Here is a 20,352-nt window from a genome sequence, read left to right as displayed (position 1 = left end):
GAAAATCAGCCGGAATCGGCCTATGCCCCTTATCTGAGGTCAAGCGGAGTAAGTAGGAGTTTGAACTGAAGATAGTAAACTCCTTGAACCTGTATTTTGAGTTTGCCTTCAGGATTGAAGCTTTGCGTGGTTTTTCTACGCCTTAGCGGTTGCCGTATAATCGACGGCGGCGGGGATTGTGACTTCCGAGATTCGAAACAAAGCGTCTGCAACGACGTCGTCTTTTCCAGACACACAGGGCTTGTGGTCCGTGAACACTGTGAACGGTCTGCTCTCAAGGAAGAAGCGGAAGTATTTAATGGAGAGGTATGCGGCGACTAGAGAAAGAGCCACGATCTTAGGCGCTGTAGTTACGTTGAGCTGGGTTGAGTTGTTCCGAAAAGAAGCTCAACGGTTGGCAGGTTTGATTTACCCGTTGGTGAAGAGCGGCGCCTATCGGTGTGTCTGAGGCATCGACGAACACATTGCATTGCGCGCCAGAAGTGCAAAATCAACAAGCACGTAAGAAAGGAAGCGGGCGTATTCCCTAAGTCGACCAAACACTTTCACACCATCCGCTCTGACATCATTGACCCTTTGCGATACTCGCACTCATAAAAGTATTGCCTCACAATCATCGACAAGATTACACGGTGGCCTGAAGCAATACCTCTGACTGACATTACGGCACAATCATGTGCCGAGGCCCTTTGTCGAGAATGGATCCAACGCTTTGGTGTACCAGCCGTAATCACCACGGACTGAGGAATGCAATTTGAGTCTACTCTTTTCTCGGAGTTAAGCAGACTCCTTGGTTTCAAGCGTCACAAGATTACTGCATACCATCCGCAGTCCAATGGGATGCTGGAACGTTGGCACCGGCCACTAAAAGCCGTCTTAATGGTTCACCATGATCCGTCGCGGTCACAGTCCTTGCCTTTCGTCTTCCTCTGCCTTCGCAGGGAGTTCACGGCCAGCCCGAAGAGATGGTGTGTGAGGAGAGTCTGCGACTCCCCGCCGACCCCGTGCTGGATATCAGAGCAGGGTTAAGTGATTTCAGCATGCTGCGCCTGGAATTGCTGCATTTCGATGTTGGTGCTAATAAAACTATGAAGGTGAATTTTGCCCAGTTAATGCACCTTCCGTCATCGACTTCGATACCACCGTTGAAAAATTGATCTTAGTTGTTCTTCCCATAACTTGAAAGCACTTTCACTCAAATCAACATGTTATATGGTAGTTTATCTTGCTGACATTCCTGAAAGTTTATTACAGGTACTCAGTCAACTGTGAACAGTATAAATTTATTATTCAACGAATATTAATTTCCAGTAAGATAAAATACAAAATCATAAATAAATAAACCTATAACCATCAGGTAAATTAGTCCTAAGAAACATTTTCGCTCACGGCAGTGACCAGCGCTGTGCCTCTCAGTATCCAGAAATCTGGCTTTTGTTTACTCTCCAGCAAAATCGGAAGGACAAAGTTGGTAGAGTGTCCTGTGGTGGATAGCACCCCAGCACGAGATTGTGTTTTGTAAAGTGGAGCTTCATATCGATCTCTGACGTCAACATGTAAGCAGGGCTTGAACCAGACGACGGGCAAACGTGAATAAAGTTCTCCAACACGCGCATCCACTAGTCCTCCGTTTTGATGATCCCATCGTCCTGCTTCAATGAAGAGACCGTGAACATTTATGCCGTCGGGTTGATAGTCGAGCCCGCCGTACATGGTTTTATTCTGGAATTAAGGAAAAATGGTGGCTTACAAAATAATTAAAGTGATTTAACTTATGCAATTCAAGGCTTGTTAAGATGGAATTTAGAATATTTCGAGCAGAATGTTCTCATCTTTGATTTCTGCAAGTGTCACAAAGAGTTTACCATAGAATCAACTGTAAAAGCTCCAGGGCCTAATAGCATTGCAACGGGCCTCTGGAAAGCAATGAACAGGAATCCTATTCTCTGGGTCAGTGAGCTCTTCATCCAAGATATTAAGAACGATAGACCACTCTCTGATTGGCTAATCAATATAAAAGAAAAGAGGCAATCCGGAGGAACGTTCAAAGGAATACCTAATTCGATTGTTATCGTATACCATGAAGATTTTAGAGGGTATTGTTGGTTTCATTGTTTCTCGTCAATCACGATAGTTTTGTCAAGAACTGTTCGGTTTCTGCTTTCTCAGAGATGACTCCAAATTTGAAAAAAAAAACACTCGGCTTTACTTGAACCAACCTTACAACCAAGAGAAGTGACCAGTTTGATGATGAGCCGACCGCACAATCGATCAAAAACAGCAACGAGTTAACGATTCTGAGCGCTGTTTGAAGCTCTTCCTTCATTAATAAACTGGAATTTATGCGTCGATAAGGACAATCGATAAAACATGGCTCCATTATTTCACTCCAGAATCGAAACGATCGTCATCTGAGTGGACTACATGTGGTAAACCGACTCCAAAGCGTGCAAAGACGCAACAGTGAGCTGGCAAGGGTATGACATCAGTGTTTTAGGATGCGCATGGTATAATATTCATCGACTATCTTGAGAAGAGAAAAGCCATCAACGGAGACTATTACATAGCATTATTGGAGCGTTTCAAGGATTGAATCGCGGAAACGGCGAAACGGAGAAAAAAAGGGGCTGCTTCATCAAGACAATGCCCCGTGTTACAAACCAATAAAAACGATGCCAAAATTGCATGAATTGGGTGTCGAATTGCTTCCGCATCCACTGTATTCTCCAGATCTGCCCCCCCCCAGCTACTTTTTCCTGTTCTCAGGCTTCAAGGGGATGCTCGCTGGAAAGAAATTTAGTGCCGATGAAGAGGTAATCGTCAAAACTGAGGTCTATTTTGAGGCTAAAGGCAAATCGTACTATAAAAATGGTATCGAAAAATTGTATGAGCGCTATAATCATTGTATGGCCCTCTAAGGCAACTAGATTGAATAATAAAATAAATTTTTTTTCTAAGTTAACCTACAAACTTTTCAGGTCGCTGGAATCGACGGACTGTAGCGTGTGAGTGAGAATCTGATGCGAGAATAAATAGATCCTGCGAGAACTTTCCTTGTAAGGTGGGAAAATGTTAGAAGAGAGGCCGAGGTAAGAGCCTCGCGGGGGAGTATTTGTATTGCGCTTCAATGTTGAAAGTCAAGAATAGGTTGGGTCATATATAGACTCAGAGAGCAAGTATTACTGAAAACATGCTTCAGGTGCCTTCATTTTGGCCAATTTGCAACAACATGCGCCAGCCAAAATCATAGGTTGAAAACTTACAGAAAGGTCGAAGAAAAGGGTCACATACTCAAGGGTTGAATTTAGGCTCCGCGATGGATGTTGTGGAAAAGTAAAAAGTTTTGGACGACAATAACGTTGCATGTGGAAGCAGGCGTACGATATATAGGAAAATGGTGAACATTATAGGTAAATGAGATTGTTGCAGATCAATCTAAACTACTGCAAGGCTGCCCGGGACCATATATAGTTCGAGAGTTAAATATTGACGGAACGGTAATTTATGAACTGTACCGAATTAATGGTATCGCTAAAAGGGCAAGGGATATGTCTGGAATTGCTGGCATCGGACAGATAGGCCACACACCAAGTAATGGCATTCCCGAGAACTGGCTTTTCAAGGATTAGAATCAATTGCGTTCACATCTACAACAGCTATACATCGTCTAGTGCAAGTAGGGGGTCAGGCTCGATCTTTGGCTTGATATGTTTCAGCTTTTCGTTAGTGAGTGTGACAATCACAAGTATTTGGGACGCGGGGGGATAGTATAAGTTCAGTTCATTCTAACGCCAATGAGATGAAATGGTCGTAGATCTTGCTCGGACTATGGTACCCATTAGGAAGTGCTGTTCAGTAATGACGGAATGACTTTAATTTACTCAAATGGGGTTGGATTAGGATACTTTGGGCAAACTGTGTTTTCCTAGAGTTACATCTTGGAGAGGCTTTTATGGCACAAGACGGCAACGGGCCATTAGGTATTTGGGGTGATATACATACTGGTGGAAATCAGCGAAGTAAAACGTCCCGGTTTTGCAGAGATATGTGCAGGGTGGGTGTGATACCCACACATTTCTGCAAGCTGGAACAGCAACGTTTTTAAAGCTACTGTTGCCAAAAACTGGAGCTGGAACTTCGGAGCGTGAAGTAAGGATTATTTAAGTATGACAATTCAAATGCCATCAACATCAGAATGGAAGTTCGAGTACCATCTTATTTATCTAGTTTTGTTTAGTCATTCGCACTTGCCGCAAAGTTGCGTAAACACATGAAAGGCACTTTGACGGCATCTAGCTTCTATGTATCCTATGGAAAGCTTTTCCGTGCTTTGGGTAGTAACGATATCCTTCAAAGACACGTTTAACAACCTCGTCCACGAGATAGAAATCTTAGCATAGCATGGGATGGGTCGACCAAAGCTACCTTGAAAAGTCCAACCTGTTGGTCGGTATTTCAGGATCTTCCCAGTCCGCTAAGCACCGCCTTTAGCAGTAGCATGTAGGGATGTACATCGGTCCATTCTCTGATCTCTCAAAGTAACACTTAATGGATCTTTAAGTCGCCACAATGGACTTTTCATCATGCTGCTATTTTGAAGGTCCGCGTCGAGTAGGTCCTCGATGGTTGACAGCAATGATGGGTATTCAAAGATCTGAAGCACTGGGGAGTTGGAATCTCTTCTCGATTCCGTTTAGAATATCCCTACCAGCAATGCTAATCAGGTGGCTAGTGGAATTATGATAGAAACCATTATATGATATTTTGCCATACCGCGTCTAGGATGCAACAGCAATTCAAAGTCCAAATACTTAACCTCATTCAGTAGCAGAGCAACTTCCCGAGCCCGACTTTATAGAGAACACCTCCAGTATAATGGTCTTCTTACTCTAGGCAGGATTATGCCCTCGGCAGTTTTGACGAAAAATATTTGACTCGCCCTTGGCGAGATAGGACTCCAGGTGAGCTGTATAGAACTTCGACTGAGGTGGCTGTCGTAATTTTCAGTCAGTCGGTATGGCCCGCTTTTCTCTGGGCCCACTGCTCTCTGTATTTACTTTCGAGCTCAACGCAGTTATTCCTTCTACTATTACTTCGGTGTTGCTGACAGTATAGGCTGCTGATTTTCAGTGGTTACATTTGGTGGGACTTCTTCTGGCAGCTCTCAACTCTCGGCGAAAACCTACAAAACCTTTTGTACAGGCGACTTGATTTGGCTGCGAGATCCACCTAGGCTGTTTCTCATTCACATGTTGCGAACTTTATCGACCTCGTTCAGTACATTTGACTAACAACTCTGCTTTTGGTCACTCCCTAAGATTGATCGGCGGATCGGAGGAGGAGCATCACTGTTTTCACACCTGCGTCGACACTCATTTCTAGAGTCTGGATGGCAACTGTGTTGTTGAGAAGCTGTTCTATGCTATGCAGTAAATAATGCAGATATGCACAAGTTCACTATTTTTTTTTTCAGCAGGGTATTTTCAATGGCTTAGATGAAGCTCAAACGAATTTGCAGTCAGTGGTACAGGTAACCTCTGGTATTACTGTTTCATTCATTGAGTGGACAATCGACCAACTAAGAGGCAAAGAGGGAACGTTGGTGTCTCTTTCCCCATGGTATGTACGAAGCTTGTGTAGCGAACGACATCACTAGAGAATACTGCTATGACCCCCAAGCTGTGATTCAACCAAGTTTATTGGCGATTTCGTATGCATGGTTACAAGCTCGTCGAGGACCTCAGCTTCCACTCAACATACCGTCGCCACAAAGAGGCCTGTACATCGAAAATTGTGTCCTCAGGCAGGAGCTGACTATTTGTCGATTGGGGCATAACTAGCGGGCTTTGGCCGACTTTAATTTTATCTTTCTTTATCCTGCTATTTGTAACTACTATTTATTTTAAGTAGTATGGGGATCACAATTTGTGGAATACCAGAATCACTTACCTCTTCCTCATGTTTCATATGTTTCTCATAAATATTTTGTTGAATCAGGGTAACAGGAAGCACTTGGAAGTCTATTTTCAAGGAATCGATTGGCAAGTTGTGTTTTCGAGCATGGGTTTGCAGAATTCCTGTGAGGAACGATTGTGGGAAGTACACTCCACTAAGCCAGGATGATCGTGGGAGTCCTGACCTCTGCCACGTCTGGAAAAGAGAAATGAAGTCAAAAGACAATAAGACTCTGTTCTCGAAAGACTTACCTGAATATAGTCAATACGTCGCTGGAAATCGAACACCCAGTTTGAAAGGAACTTTATAGATAAGAAACCTTTACTTGACCATTTTGCTGGTACCAAATTCGATATGAGGGCTTTGAAAATGTTTTCCAGTTCCTCCGACATTACAACGAGGCCTTTTATAGCCTTTTCTAAGTTGGCCAAGTCACTATGAATAATATTCAGAAGAATGTTGTATCGATCGATTTCTTGCATGAGTACTGTTGTCAAGGATGGCATTCGTCCTTTATCATCAAGCTGTTGTGAGTAAAATGTAAGATAATACTTCCATTTTTCTTTCTTAGATTTTTTTTAATGTGACTTACTTTAACTAGACTCGGGAACGGATCATCTTTAATAATACTTCTTGCTAAGGCCTTTGAAACATCCTTAATAACGACCAAACAGGTCTCATCATCTTTAGACTGGCCTGCACCCGTACTAGCCCTTGGTTGACCTTCCAAAATTGTCATAATGAAAAACTCCGTTTCGTTTGTTTGGAATACAATGTTCGCGTTTTCATGCATGCCGAATATTTCAGGATCATCATCAAACGGTAAGTTGGATGTGAACTCCTTATAGTCAGCCAAAGTCTTCTTGCGAGGATCACGGTATTTGTTGCTTTCACCATATGTGTATCCGTCCTGTAGAATTACTGATGATGAGAATATCTTCAGAATTGTTTTAAGGCACCGTTGATCCCAGCAGTCAGTTACACGTCCACCCCATGTAATCTCTCCGTTGATATAAAGTATGGCTTCCCATGGTATTTTACCTACTTTTTCTCTGTTAATGAACATGTCCAAAGTTTTCAGACCGCAATCGCGGTCACTCTCATTAAACTCATAAAGGATGTTCCAGCCAAGTGGACCGAATTTCCTGCGTTCAAGGACCACGGCATGGAACATGCACAAACCGAACACCAAAGCTCGCCATTGATTGTTTAGGACGTGCTGTTCAAAGAAGTCTGTATCCATATCTGCGAGTGCTCGAGTAACGTTTGCCTTAAGTCCTTTCGGTGGTTCGTTTGTTACTTTCACCGAGTTCTGCAGAACACTTATTGGGAAAGATGCTGTTGGCATTGAAGACAAATAAAGCCTGAAATCGGGATTAGCAGTTGTGATGCCGAGGGCTAAGTCACGAACGATGTTTTCTAAACGGCCCATCCAGGAGGTGGCTAAATGACAATTCTGAAGGAAGACCCAATGACCTAGAGCTCGACCTTTCTCTACGAGGCTCTCGGCTGCTGGACCCTGTCCTTGACCTAATGAGATGGAATAGAATTTATCCATGAATTTCATCTCCTCTGTGAATTTAAGGAATGCAGCCATGGGGTCAGAACCGGTTGATAGGATGAATATAAGAGGCGTAATATTTGATGTATCAAAATATCTGAAATTAAAAAGGAGAGCCAAAATCCAATTCTGATTTAAAGCACGAATACCAGCTTACTTACACTGTATTCAAACTACTGCCGCTGGATGTTTCTGTGAAAGTCCTATCCAGCGTTTGTCGTATGTAAGACCCAATAGCAGGCACAAGTTTGTCTTTTTTAAAGGCTTTGATTAGCATCAGTTTATGGAAGTTAGTAAGCCGATCATTCCATGGAATATTGCTGGGCACGGCCCTTCGGAAAAACGAAAGACTCTGGAAATACCGAAAAATATATAGAAACTGGTGATATTCTTGGTGACTAAACTTACTTCTTTATGGTCTCCAACCTGGAGAGCAATTTTGTTCCTAATATCAGCCTTGATCCCACTGAATGATTTGAACTTGAATTCCAAAAATGCACAATTCGTCCATTCACTATCAGACAGGAATCTGAATTCCTCTGGTCGATTATGATCAACCCCTGAACCAATTGGCCCTCGAATGAGGAAGTCGAATTCAGCATCGGTAACAATACCTTCCTGAAACCATACAAATATATTTGCAAAGCGCATCTAAGATATGACAAACAGGACCTTACCTGCTTCTCCACCGTCGTGGCTAACAAAAAGCTGAATACCAGTTTATGTTTTTCAAACAACCCTCTGGATACGTTCTCAAATATTGCCTTTAACTCGTCCATTTTAAGGGTTTTGATACGCTCGTCAGTGGGCATCTTTGCATGTGGGACGCTTATCACTGAGGAGAAGATTTGTGTGAAGTACTTCAAACTGTACTGATACATGGGATCGATTTCTGCCAAAGACGCGACAACAAAATATATAACAGCCCCACGAGCGGCAAGAGGTCTGTATTTTTCTCTTTTGGCCGTTATTACTTGTTCGGTCTGTTCAGTATCAACCAGTCGAGCTGCGATTATTAACGATGTTTCCTGGAATTAAAAAAGTCTAAATCAAGAGCACATGTTAGGTGTCAATCTGTCGATTCAGCTGTATCCCTTAATATGAACTTGAAAACTGATTTTAGAGGTTGTTAAAAATCGGATTAGGTCTCCTAAGGTTAAACCCTGGAAGACCAGTTGGTAGAAGCCAAACCAAATCAAATGTGCCAGAGCAAAGTGTCTTCACAAAGTGGCTTTCTAAAAGAATGCTGAGAAATGGTTTGACGTGGTATTACTCAAAGTGTATACATGTGTTAATGTGGATGTGAAGGAACGTCTGGTTGAGAAATGTATTGAGCATCCCGGATACATTCCTGTTAACGCTCCGAAAGCCTTCTTAAATGATGGGAGGTAGACAAAGCGCACACTGCTCAAAAATGCTCTGTAGCAGGTTGTTGATGTAATTAGTGCCGTATTACCCAAAGTAAAAACCAGCCTACTCTCTGTTGATCAACTTTTGGAGGTGTTCTCCCTGAGGGTTCATAGTATTATTCCATTGCCCGAGGTTCGCAGAGGAGAGGACAAACCTAGACGGAATTCTTCGGGTGCCTCGGAAAGTCTGGCGTTAAATTGCGATACAATAGACTTCATGATCAGAGCCATATAATGTCAAATGAAAAAAAGCGGAGAAGACCAGAAGAGCGCGTACAAAAAAGGAGACTTAGCTGATGTTGGTTCAACGGGGTAGGAAGGAATTGAGGACGGGTTTAGTGGGTAAAAATACCGAACATTAGCCTGTTAAGATTCGTGACTCCACCTAAAAAAAAACTTCAGCGCAGCTATAGATTCTCTACTGAATTTGCAGCTTTTGGATATACACATATTCAGAACACGGAGCATTAGAAGAAATATTGGGAGAACTGAATCTAGTTCTTGTAATTCGTAAAGAAAATTGGGATGAACCAAAGGAATGTTTGGCAGGATATACTGTGGTGTTCTATACTGATGGCTGAAAAGTAGATCAAAGTTCCAGAGTAGAGGCCTATCTTTCGGATAAAAATGAGAAGTGGACCTTTTCCATGGGATAATATACAACGGTCTTCCAGGCTGAAGTGAATGCGATTTTAAAAACATCAATCTGGGTACCGCAATCTGCAGTGATAGCTTAGCAGTCTTCAGTATCTAGATCCCTCTAAAAATCCTTTGGGGGTGTAAAACTCGTTTAAACTTTACATCTATCTGGAGGAAGGTTTTTCCACCTGTTACCCCTTTCGGTCACGCTCTCCCAGGGCAGAGGTGAGGTAGCGTTTGAAGAGTTGCCTCTGCTCTAGACGAAACCGTTAGTCCTTTTTTGTTTTTTTTCAAGGTATTTAACCGCTGGTGTTTATTCTATAGTCAACTTGCCGATTGATATGGGATGCAGGGTCAAAATTCTTTTTCTTGTGAAGATGACTACTTCGTTTTTTTCCAGCGCAAGGTTGAAACCATAAGCAGGCATCCACACGCTTCCCGGCCGTATCAATATGCCAAGTCTGCTTTGCGCCTGTTCAACAGTGCGTCCGGTCAAAAGTGGCGCAACGTCATCTGTATAATCGACTAGCCGCGATTTTTCTTGCATATAAAATCTCGTAGACTATCGTAGGAAGCGTTCCAGATGTCCAACCTTAGGATGGATCTCTGCGCTACTCCCGACGTGATCCCCACCCTCCTCTGGCCCCCTAGCGTGTCATAGAGCAGGGAGCGGTCTTTGAGATAATCCCACAATATCCGCAAGAGATAGCTTGACACGTGGAATGAGTTTTCTAATGTGCCTAGTATATCTGTCCTTCTTACGGAATTGAAGGCAGTTCTGCATCAAATGTTATAAGGGGTACTATCCGTCGAGTTCGGCGGCTGTGTACATAACAGCATCCACAGTGGATCTCCCTGTTCTGAATCCGAACTGCCTTGGGGATAAGTTTCCGGGAGCGCAGATCGCTTCGGCGAGTCTACTCCTGATACGCTTTTCGAGGACTTTCCCCGTATGCAGACGGCAGTTCCGGGTCTCCTTTTCCCTTGCTGATCAGCGCGAGTCTCGCAGCCTTCCAGCGACAAGGTTAGAAGCCCTCCTTCAAGCAAGCGCTGAACGTCTGGTCGTTGGCGGAATAATGGAATAATAATGAATGTAAACTTCCGCCGGGATATCATCAGGACCTGGCGTCTTCTTGTTTTTCACGGTGAGAACCGCTTCTTCGTGCTCTCTCATTGTGAAAGGGGGGCAATCGCCGACACTTTTCGCGCTGTTGAAATCAACCCGTACGGGGTGTTTGGGGAATAATTCCCGTGCAATGCGGTCCATCTGGTCGGTACTGGGTATGCAGAGCCCCGATTTTCTGGGTGAGTAGTTTATAACCAAGTCCCCACGGGTCCTCATTCATTTCGTTAACCAGGTTCTGCCACCCGGACATCGTGCTGGCCAACGTTGGAAGCGTGCCCACCTTTCGAGGAAGAGAGTCGGGTTCGATCGTTGACCTGACATTTGTTCGCGCTTCACTGGTGAGGGAGATGGCTTGGCAAGTGAGTGAGCACGACACCCACAGTGACCACCAGGCCATCTTCCTCCGCATTGGTAACCGGGGAACCAGTCAACGACGCTCTGGAGATGGAAAGGCTAAAGCGGTTGGCTGGTCTATCGGAGCTTTCGACGAGGAGACATTCCTGGCCGCATTGGAGGGAGCCCATGATCCGGATGGAACAGCGGTGGAAAAGGTCACACAGCGTGTAACCGAAGCGTGCGACGCTACGACGCCACGACGACGTTTGCACCACGGCAAGAGGCCAAACTACTGGTGGAACACGGAGATCGCTGCCTTTAGATCCTCTTATCTCCGAGCAAGAAGACTTTCCCACAGGACAAGGGGAAGGCCGGAGCACCAGGAGCGTGAGGAGGAATACAGGGATTTGCGAAGCAACCTGAAGAAGGTCATTCGGAGAAGCAAGCGGGAATGCTACCAGAAGCTCTGTATGGAGGCTAATACGAATCCATGGGGTACAGCCTACCAAGTTGTAATGAAGAAGATCCGCGGGCGAAAATCACCTCAAGTGACATGCCCACAGCTATTGTTGCAAATAATTACAACTCTTTTCCCGCAGCAGGGGCAGGATGAAAGAGAACCCCAACTGGTAGCTCAGCAGGACATCTTCTCGATCCCTGATGTTACCGAAAAGGAACTTTGGGAAATCTGCAGACGTATTGGGGACAGCAAGGCTCCGGGATTGGATGGAATTCCGAACAGGGCTCTGAAGGTGGCGGTCAAGGCCAGACCAAGGTGGTTCGCAAACACATTCGAATCGTGCATGGCGGAAGAAGTGTTTCCCGCCCAGTGGAAGAGGCAGAAGCTGGTCTTGCTACCGAAGCCCCGAAAACCACCCGGCGTGCCTTCTTCATATCGCCCTATTTGTCTCATAGACACCATGGGGAAGATGTTGGAGAGGGTGATATACAACAGGCTGCTCCCGTTCATCGAGCTTGCGGGTGGTCTTTCAGAGCGGCAATATGGGTTTCGGCGAGCCCGTTCTACGGTCGATGCAGTAGCAAAGGTCGTGGAATTGGCTCGAAATGCAATGGCCATGGGCAAATGCTGTGCTCTGGTGACGCTGGATGTCAAAAATGCTTTTAACTCAGCCAACTGGGGCGGGATTAAGGGCGCTTTGGCCAAACTGGGTGTTCCTAGCTACTTGGATCGGCTCATCGAGAGTTACTTTTCGGACAGACTTCTCTGGTACGTGACGGACGACGTACATTGTGACAACAGGTGTGCCTCAAGGTTCTGTATTGGGACCGCTGCTGTGGAACATAATGTACGACGGAGTGCTTGGCCTTCGCGTGCCGGAGGAGATAACGCTGATTGGTTTTGCGGACGACCTGGCGGTAGTTGCAATTGCAAAGCATCCCGAGGACGTGGAGCTTTATGCAAATGAAGTCATTCATACCATTAAGTCATGGTTACGAATGGCCAAGCTGGATCTGGCGGACGAAAAGACGGAGGAGGTCCTCATTACCAACCATAGGAAGAACAACACGGTTACTATCCAGGTTGGTAATCGTGAGGTCGTCTCAAAGTCGGTTGTCAAATACCTGGGGGTGATGATCGATGCCAAGCTGAGTTTCAATTGACACTTGGATTATGCGTGAGAGAAGGCAGCAAATGCCAGGCAGGCGCAGGCTACTCATCGCGGGAGTGGTGAGGTCGATCCTGCTATACGCGGCCCCTGTCTGGGCGGGAGCGTTGAACCACGCTGCCAACCGGAGGAAGATAAGTTCGGCATACCGGCCAATTGCGCTAAGGGTGTGCAGCGCATTCAGGACGGCGTCGACGGAGGCAGTGTGTGTCATCGCAGGAATGATCCCTCTAGATCTTCTAGCGGGCGAGGCACACTGGCTCTACGAAAAACGGAAGGCAAATCCAGAAGAGGTGAATGCGGATTTCCGAAAAGCCATCAGGAGAGAGTTGTGTGGCAAGTGGCAACAACGATGGGATAACTCCGACAAGGGCCGGTGGACCCATACATTGATCCCGTGTATCAAGAAATGGGTCAACCGAAAGCACGAAGAATTGAATTACCACCTGACACAGTTCCTTACGGGACACGGTGGCTATAGGAAGTACTTGCATCGCTTCGAGTTGGACGAGTCTCCCAACTGTCCTGAATGCGGTGCTACACCCGAAGACCCGGAGCACGTTATGTTCCATTGTCCCAGATTGCTGCAGCAGAAAAGGAGGTTGAACAGCATCTTAGGGGCGGACATCAAGTCCTCGAACCTGGTGGAAGAGATGCTGAAGTCGGAGGAAAACTGGATGGCGGTAAATGAGGCAGTAGCCGTGGTGCAGACAAAACTCCTGGAGTTGGATCGAGCTCGGAAGGCGGCGCGACGGAGACGTGACATGGACAAGCTGATATAGCGAACCAGAGCCTCCCCCGCGAAGTAATACTTCACGGTGGTCCCGCGGGGAGGGGCGGAAGAGTGGGGGTGGTTTTAGTGGGTGTGAATCCCACACACTACTGCAACCCGGCGCAGCAGCGTCTTTCTAAGATTTACACCTCCATCCATAAAAAAAAAAGGTTCTGCCACCCGTGCTTTTATTTATTACACGGTGGAGTCTCCCTTTTGCAGGTCTATACTCTGTCTTTGTGACGCATGCCTCCTCCCTAGAGTGTAAACGTTGTGCCAAACGGCGGAGCTTATGATGCTACCTCCGTAGGTCGCCAATTTCTACCGTCCACCAGTATATAGAAGGCTTGTTACAGTTGGCCTTACATGCTGTCGTTATCAGATTCATCACTGAGTTTACGACAGCGTTAGTTGTAACGCTACCTTTCCTCGAAGCGCCCTCCAGAGCGACTCGGCCTGTTCCAAGAGCTTTGACAAATTTCCCGATGTTCACTCTCACTACATTCCATACGCAGGTCGAGTGCCGGGTTGGTGTACATTTCGGATGCGATGTAAGGGTGACAACTTGCCGAGAGGTCTTCCAGGACTCGTTACCCTTCACTGATAGTGCCAGAGATTCAGATGCAAAAGTCATGTCAGGGATACTTCCTTCGCGGTCTGGGCGCCGAAACGTTGACGTATATCAGAGTTCGGTTCACGCCCCCATTTCTAGGATCCGCTTCCCTCTGGAGTCTGGTTGAGGTAAGCCCCATTCAAGGGCCCTAGAATTAAAATCAATGCCTACCAGGATTCGCCCCTCCGTGTCCGAAACGGCGTCTTCCAGAGTATTAACCTCATCCCGCCGCTAGCGTCCCGAATCCTCAGTGGGTGCGACGCTCTCACAAGACGTGGCATGGCTGGTTTAGACGTTAAACACGGACACCCCCATGATTTTTTTCCAGATTTTTTTACAGTTTCTAAGAACGGATCCTTGAAATGATTGATCACTTCCTAAGCCCGCACTTCCCGCTTTACAACTGATGTTAAAAGTAAGGCCGGTATAAGAAAATACTGATGCTTTCCTCAACCTTTCATTTGATACCCCACGCGATTATGTTCGGAGCAAAAAAATTTACACTACACTTTTGCGTGTATGGGGACTTCTCTATTCCCCTGTTCGCGACATGTGTGACTCCGTTGATACTTAAGATTGGAGGCCTACCTAGACCCCGTAGATTACTCGTCGCTGGAGTGGTGCATTCAACTCTTTTATTATATATGCAGCACTGGCTTGGGGGAAGCACTATCGCCGGAGAGCGATCGGAAGACGGTAAAAATGACTTACCACTTGGTGACGCTAAGGGTGCGTCGCCCCTTTAAGACAATCTGAGGCTGGTAATTGTAATAACGGTCTCACTAAATCTTCCGATAAGTGAGGAGCGCTGGTTGTACGAGAAAAGGAGAACGAACGCACTTGAAAAGTATACAGAATACTGAAGAGCAACAAGGCAACATGGAGTAATTGGAAAAGTGTCAACAGCGGTGGGATAATTCGTAAAAGAGTCTTTAGACCCATAATCTGATACCCTATCCTGAGGAAGGAATTAATTAATAAATTGACTTGTTCATACTTTGGATTCATTTAGAGCTTCAACCAATTCCTCATCATCCAGGATATTTCCCTTTGAACTGAAAAGCATTTGCAGGACTCTGTCCTCTAAACTCAGTAGCATTTGACGATCTTTATTTATCTTCACAACGAGGTCACTGCGTTGCTTTTCCAATTCTGGCAATTCGATCTCCACTACATTCCTGGAAAACAAAGCAATTATTTTTTTTAATTAGATTTAAAAACTACGCTTTTCTTACGCCAGTAGTTGATCCTCAAGTCCTTCCACAGTAACAAGGAAGTTTACCAATGTAACTGTTATGCAGACTTCAGGCAAATAGTGTGGATTAGGCAGTTTTGTGGTCATGTAAAGTTTGAAATTTTGGTCGTAATCAATTGCGGTGTCGCCTAGCTTGATAAGGGGTCGTCCTTCATGGATGAATGTTAAACGTTGCAGGATAGGATTTAGTGTGGGATCGATTTCTTCGCCAATGTCTTCAATCAACAGGGGGTAGCCTTGGCGGACACATATTTCCAATATTCGAGATAGATGAGGATCATTCATTTTCAGGATACGGAGGTTGTTGCCTTTTTCTAAGTTACGAATCCATTGGTTGGCCTGTATGTCAGGATTTCATGAGTTTAGTACATTGTTCGCAAAAGGCTGGGTGTATATTTCAATTCTGATTTCGAACTTGAAAAAGTTTAACTAAACGTTTTACTCGTACCTGCTCCTGAGGATCGATCATCAACGGCCATCGCAAAGCTCTCGTAACGTATAGCCCGTTCTCAACAGAAATATCATCTTTTGGCAAACCTTGCATGTTCCAGCTTCTCATTTCATAAGGATCACCGAGAATATTTATCAAATTGAATTCAGAACTGCTGGGAATTTTATGTTTCTGGCATTCTGCGACCCATTGGAGGGTGAGTGATCTCCTATAGCTGATGGAGAAGGCTCCCAAATAAGCAACACAAGCTGAAGCAATAAGTACATCCCCCGGAACAGACCAGAGTTCAGCAGATAATTTCTGTAAGTAGACCCAGTTCCTGATTAGGTGAACGTGGGAAAATGGTAGGGAAAACTTAAATGATTACCTTAATTGTATCACCCCATCGGACTTCCTCATCAGATAGAGCAGATGTTAGCCTGCCTGCTCTATTGATTCGAGCTGCTGTGAGATTCACATTATCCTGAATCTTTTGAAATTGTCGATTTTTCTCTTCGATATTGTCTTTAAGTGCTTGAATTTTCGCTTCCACTTCGGCCAGTTGTTGTTGCTTTGTCCTCAGAACTGCCATGACCTCTGATAATTCATCTTCGGCAGCTTTATGTTTTTTGATTTTGGGTTCGACAACCTTGTATACCTTAGAAAATTTGTCGATAGCTATTACCCAAAGACAAACAGATTTTGCCACTTTGGAGACTTTTTCGATTTTCTAGAATAATTGGTAGAAGTTACTGAAAATTATATTTCAGGGTATAGGAATTTTTGGGGGCATTACCGCTGGAATAAAGTCCTTGTGTTCTATATATTTTTTCAGCTTCTTTATAGTCGCTTCTGGAATATGCTCCTTATCATATGTAAAGAGACGCTTCAAGAAGTTAACATCAGCCATCAAGGATTTAGCGCTTGCCCAGTTGGGTCTGAAATTAAAAGCAGTTTTTGGAACTCATACTCCAGTTATTAAAAATCTTATTCAAGGAAAGCTTCCGTCTTTAGGGAAAAGTAAATTAATTCTGGGATTGCAGTCATCTCGAGTGGACCATGTATGTAGCTCTTCTACTCTCGCTGATTTCAGTTTAACTGCGATTAAATCCGTCCAATCTCAGGAAGCTACCCAGGGAGGTCTTCAACATTTGCTACAGTACAAATACTGGTAGTCGTATAAAGGACTACCTGAAGAGGTATAAGTCGGCTATCAAGATTGCCTGGAAAAGGTCCTTGCTGGACTATTGTGCCACAAAGGCAAATTCATAGAAACCCTACTTTACGAGGTAATTAGCAAGGTTTGGCGATCCTTACACTACAAGCAACATGCGTTAGCAGCCTTCCTGTATATAGAGGGAATATTCAATAGCGTGAGTACAATAGCCAGCAAGGAAGCTCTAATCAGAACAGCATTGATGGGGTGTTTTGAGCAGTGGATAGTATCGATGCCAAAAAACTTGACTGAAGCTGTGAGTAGAGGGACTCTCCTGCAAGAGGGCTTTTATAAGGGAATGGGGTCTGCTGTGAAGGATGGTTTTTTGGATATATACAGCCGTAATTCGTCCCATCCCAATGACTTGTTCTATTGTGCCGGCGCTAATTAAAAAAAAATTTCAAAACCAAGCTTAATAGGATCCAAATTACCGCGTATGCGGGTAATACTGGAGCTCTGCTGTTCTACTTGCGGGTGCTTGCCATGTACTCCTGCATCTCCTCCTCCTGGAGCTTGACACGCGGTATTGTGCAAGGCTACTAGATTCCGTGAATCCAGATATTAACATCTTAGACGAAGTACCACGGGGACTCTTTGCATTCCCTCAGCATAAGGGGGAACTTTGCTGTAGACTTTTCAACCAAGGTGGACTGGGCCGGCGATGTATTGTAAGCTTTTAGGTTATGATCAGTGTTCATGGGACACTGGCCTATAGGGGACCATGTCATCAGACTCGGCAAAGCTTATAATTCACATTGTCGAAGGTGCGGAGAGGGAAGATAGGCACTTAGGCATTTCCGTTGCGAAAACCTTGTTCTAGTTAGAGGACACGAACTGGACACTAACTAAAAAATTGTTTGGACCTAAAAGAGATCTTTGGTTGTGCCTTTGAAATGATTTTCTTCATAGTTATACCAATCATAATTGGCGGATTTGGTAACTGATTTGTTCCTTTAATATTTGGGGCTTCTGACATAGCCTTTCCCCGAATAAACAACATAAGTTTTTGATTGCTTCCTCCCCTCTCTTACCCTACTATTATCCTCTTCTATAGTAGATGCCAGGGCAAGAACTGGTTGAACTGTTCCATCAGCGCTCTTGATCACCTCGCTGAAGGGCTTTTGAGTGAGCGTTATTGAATGACCGGTGTTGTTTTATTTTTTTGTGGAGGGTACTTGCTTTATTTTGACTATATCCTGAGGCTGATTATGCATGGCTACAATAAGTAATCCCCTGCTGGTTGATCAGGCGTCTGCCATTATCATCATCATCATCATCATCAATGGCGCAACAACTGGTATCCGGTCTAGGCCTGCCTTAATAAGGAACTCTAGACATCCCGGTTTTGCGCCGAGGTCCACCAATTCGATATCCCTAAAAGCTGTCTGGCGTCCTGGCCCACGCCATCGCTCCATCTTAGGCAGGGTCTGCCTCGTCTTCTTTTCCTAGATAGATATAGATATTGCCCTTATAGACTTTCCGGGTGGGATCATCTTCATCCATACGGATTAAGTGACCCGCCCACCGTAACCTATTGAGCCGGATTTTATCCACAACCGGACGGTCATGGTATCGCTCATAGATTTCGTCATTGTGTAGACTACGGAATCGTCCATCCTCATGTAGGGGGCCAAAAATTCTTAGGAGGATTCTTCTCTCGAACGCGGCCAAGAGTTCGCAATTTTTCTTGCTAAGAACCCAAGTTTCCGAGGAATACATGAGGACTGGCAAGATCATAGTCTTGTACAGTAAGAGCTTTGACCCTATGGTGAGACGTTTCGAGCGGAACAGTCTTTGTAAACTGAAATAGGCTCTGTTGGCTGACAACAACCGTGCGCGGATTTCATCATCGTAGTTGTTATCGGTTGTGATTTTCGACCCTAGATAGGAGAAATTGTCAACGGTCTCAAAGTTGTATTCTCCTATCCTTATTCTTCTTCGTGTTTGTGTTTGACCAGTGCGGTTTGATGTTGTTGGTTGATTCATCTTCGGTGCTGACGTTGCCACCATATATTTTGTCTTGCCTTCATTGATGTGCAGCCCAAGATCTCGCGCCAATCATCGCCTGCTCGATCTGGATGAAGGTAGTTTGTACGTCTCGGGGGGTTCTTCCCATGATGTCGATATCGTCAGCATAGGCCAGTAGTTGGGTGGACTTGAAGAGGGTCGTACCTCTTGCATTTACCTCAGCATCACGGATCACTTTCTCGAGGGCCAGGTTAAAGAGGACGCATGATAGCGCATCCCCTTGTCGTAGACCGTTGTTGATGTCGAATGGTCTTGAGAGTGATCCTGCTGCTTTTATCTGGCCTCGCACATTGGTCAGGGTCAGCCTAGTCAGTCTTATCAATTTCGTCGGGATCCCGAATTCTCTCATGGCCGTGTACAGTTTTACCCTGGCTATGCTATCATAGGCGGCTTTAAAGTCGATGAACAGATGGTGCAACTGTTGTCCATATTCCAACAGTTTTTCCATCGCTTGCCGCACAGAGAAAATCTGATCTGTTGGTGATTTGCCTGGAGTGAAGCCTCTTTGGTATGGGCCAATGATGTTCTGAGCATATGGGGCTATCCGGCCTAGCAAGATAGTGGAGAATATCTTATAGATGGTACTCAGCAACGTGATACCTCTATAATTGCTGCACTGTGTGATATCTTCCTTTTTATGTATGAGACAGATAATGCCTCGTTGCCAATTGTCAGGCATTGATTCGCTGTCCCATACCTTGAGCACAAGTTGATGAACCACTTGGTGTAACTGGTCGCCTCCATATTTAACTAATTCGGCTGTAATTCCATCGGCTCCTGGCGACTTATGATTTTTTAGCCGATGAATTGCACGGACCGTTTCTCCTAAACTTGGTGGTGGCAGTATTTGTCCGTCGTCTTCAGTTGGCGGGACCTCCAACTCGCCGATGTTCTGGTTGTTCAGTAGTTCATCAAAGTACTCAACCCATCGCTCTAATATGCCCATTCTGTCGGAAATCAGAGTTCTCTCTTTGTCTCGGCAGGATGAGCATCGAGGTGTATAAGGCTTCATCCTGCTGACTTGTTGGTAAAACTTTTCTAGTTCACAGACTTGTTGGTTTTCCCAGGCTTCCTTTTTCTGTCTGTGAAGTCGCTTCTCCGCTCGACGGAGTTTGCCATTTTATTAAATATTAATCCACTGGTAGTTACCCTCGCCTTTTTCGTTGAACTTGTCAGCAGTACCGCCCTTTGCTCTTTGCAATTTGATTCAAAATATGAATGGTTTACTGGTTTCCACTTCTTTGACCGTTTCCGGTTGCCTGTCATCCAAAGGCCTTTTTTCGGTGTAGGTGTACTATGGCTGATACTTGCCATTTGAATGGCAGTAGTTTCAGTCGGCCACCAAGGTAAATGTTCTAAATGAAATCCAAAACGCCCCTCCCCT

General features: G+C 45.0%; 1 protein-coding gene across 1 annotated transcript in view; it reads right to left on the bottom strand.

Annotated features, from left to right (window-relative positions):
• Positions 1–1,314: 1,314 nt before the first annotated feature.
• Positions 1,315–20,352, bottom strand: part of LOC119647098 (dynein heavy chain 6, axonemal) — a 67,746-nt gene continuing 48,708 nt past the window's right edge. The window contains exons 36-47 of the mRNA XM_038047869.1: positions 16,521–16,662; positions 16,113–16,454; positions 15,743–16,045; positions 15,275–15,633; positions 15,037–15,217; positions 8,194–8,544; positions 7,925–8,134; positions 7,678–7,868; positions 6,548–7,613; positions 6,207–6,479; positions 5,950–6,150; positions 1,315–1,722 (exon numbers count right to left, since the gene is read on the bottom strand). Coding sequence (XP_037903797.1) covers positions 1,369–1,722; positions 5,950–6,150; positions 6,207–6,479; positions 6,548–7,613; positions 7,678–7,868; positions 7,925–8,134; positions 8,194–8,544; positions 15,037–15,217; positions 15,275–15,633; positions 15,743–16,045; positions 16,113–16,454; positions 16,521–16,662 — 3,973 coding nt within the window. The 3' untranslated portion in view covers positions 1,315–1,368. The remainder of the gene's footprint in view (positions 1,723–5,949; positions 6,151–6,206; positions 6,480–6,547; positions 7,614–7,677; positions 7,869–7,924; positions 8,135–8,193; positions 8,545–15,036; positions 15,218–15,274; positions 15,634–15,742; positions 16,046–16,112; positions 16,455–16,520; positions 16,663–20,352) is intronic.

Source organism: Hermetia illucens, chromosome 1 (assembly GCF_905115235.1).
Source record: "Hermetia illucens chromosome 1, iHerIll2.2.curated.20191125, whole genome shotgun sequence".
Classification (NCBI taxonomy): Eukaryota; Metazoa; Arthropoda; class Insecta; order Diptera; family Stratiomyidae; genus Hermetia; species Hermetia illucens.
Note: the sequence above shows the minus strand (reverse complement) of the source record. Positions and strands in the feature narration are given on the sequence as shown.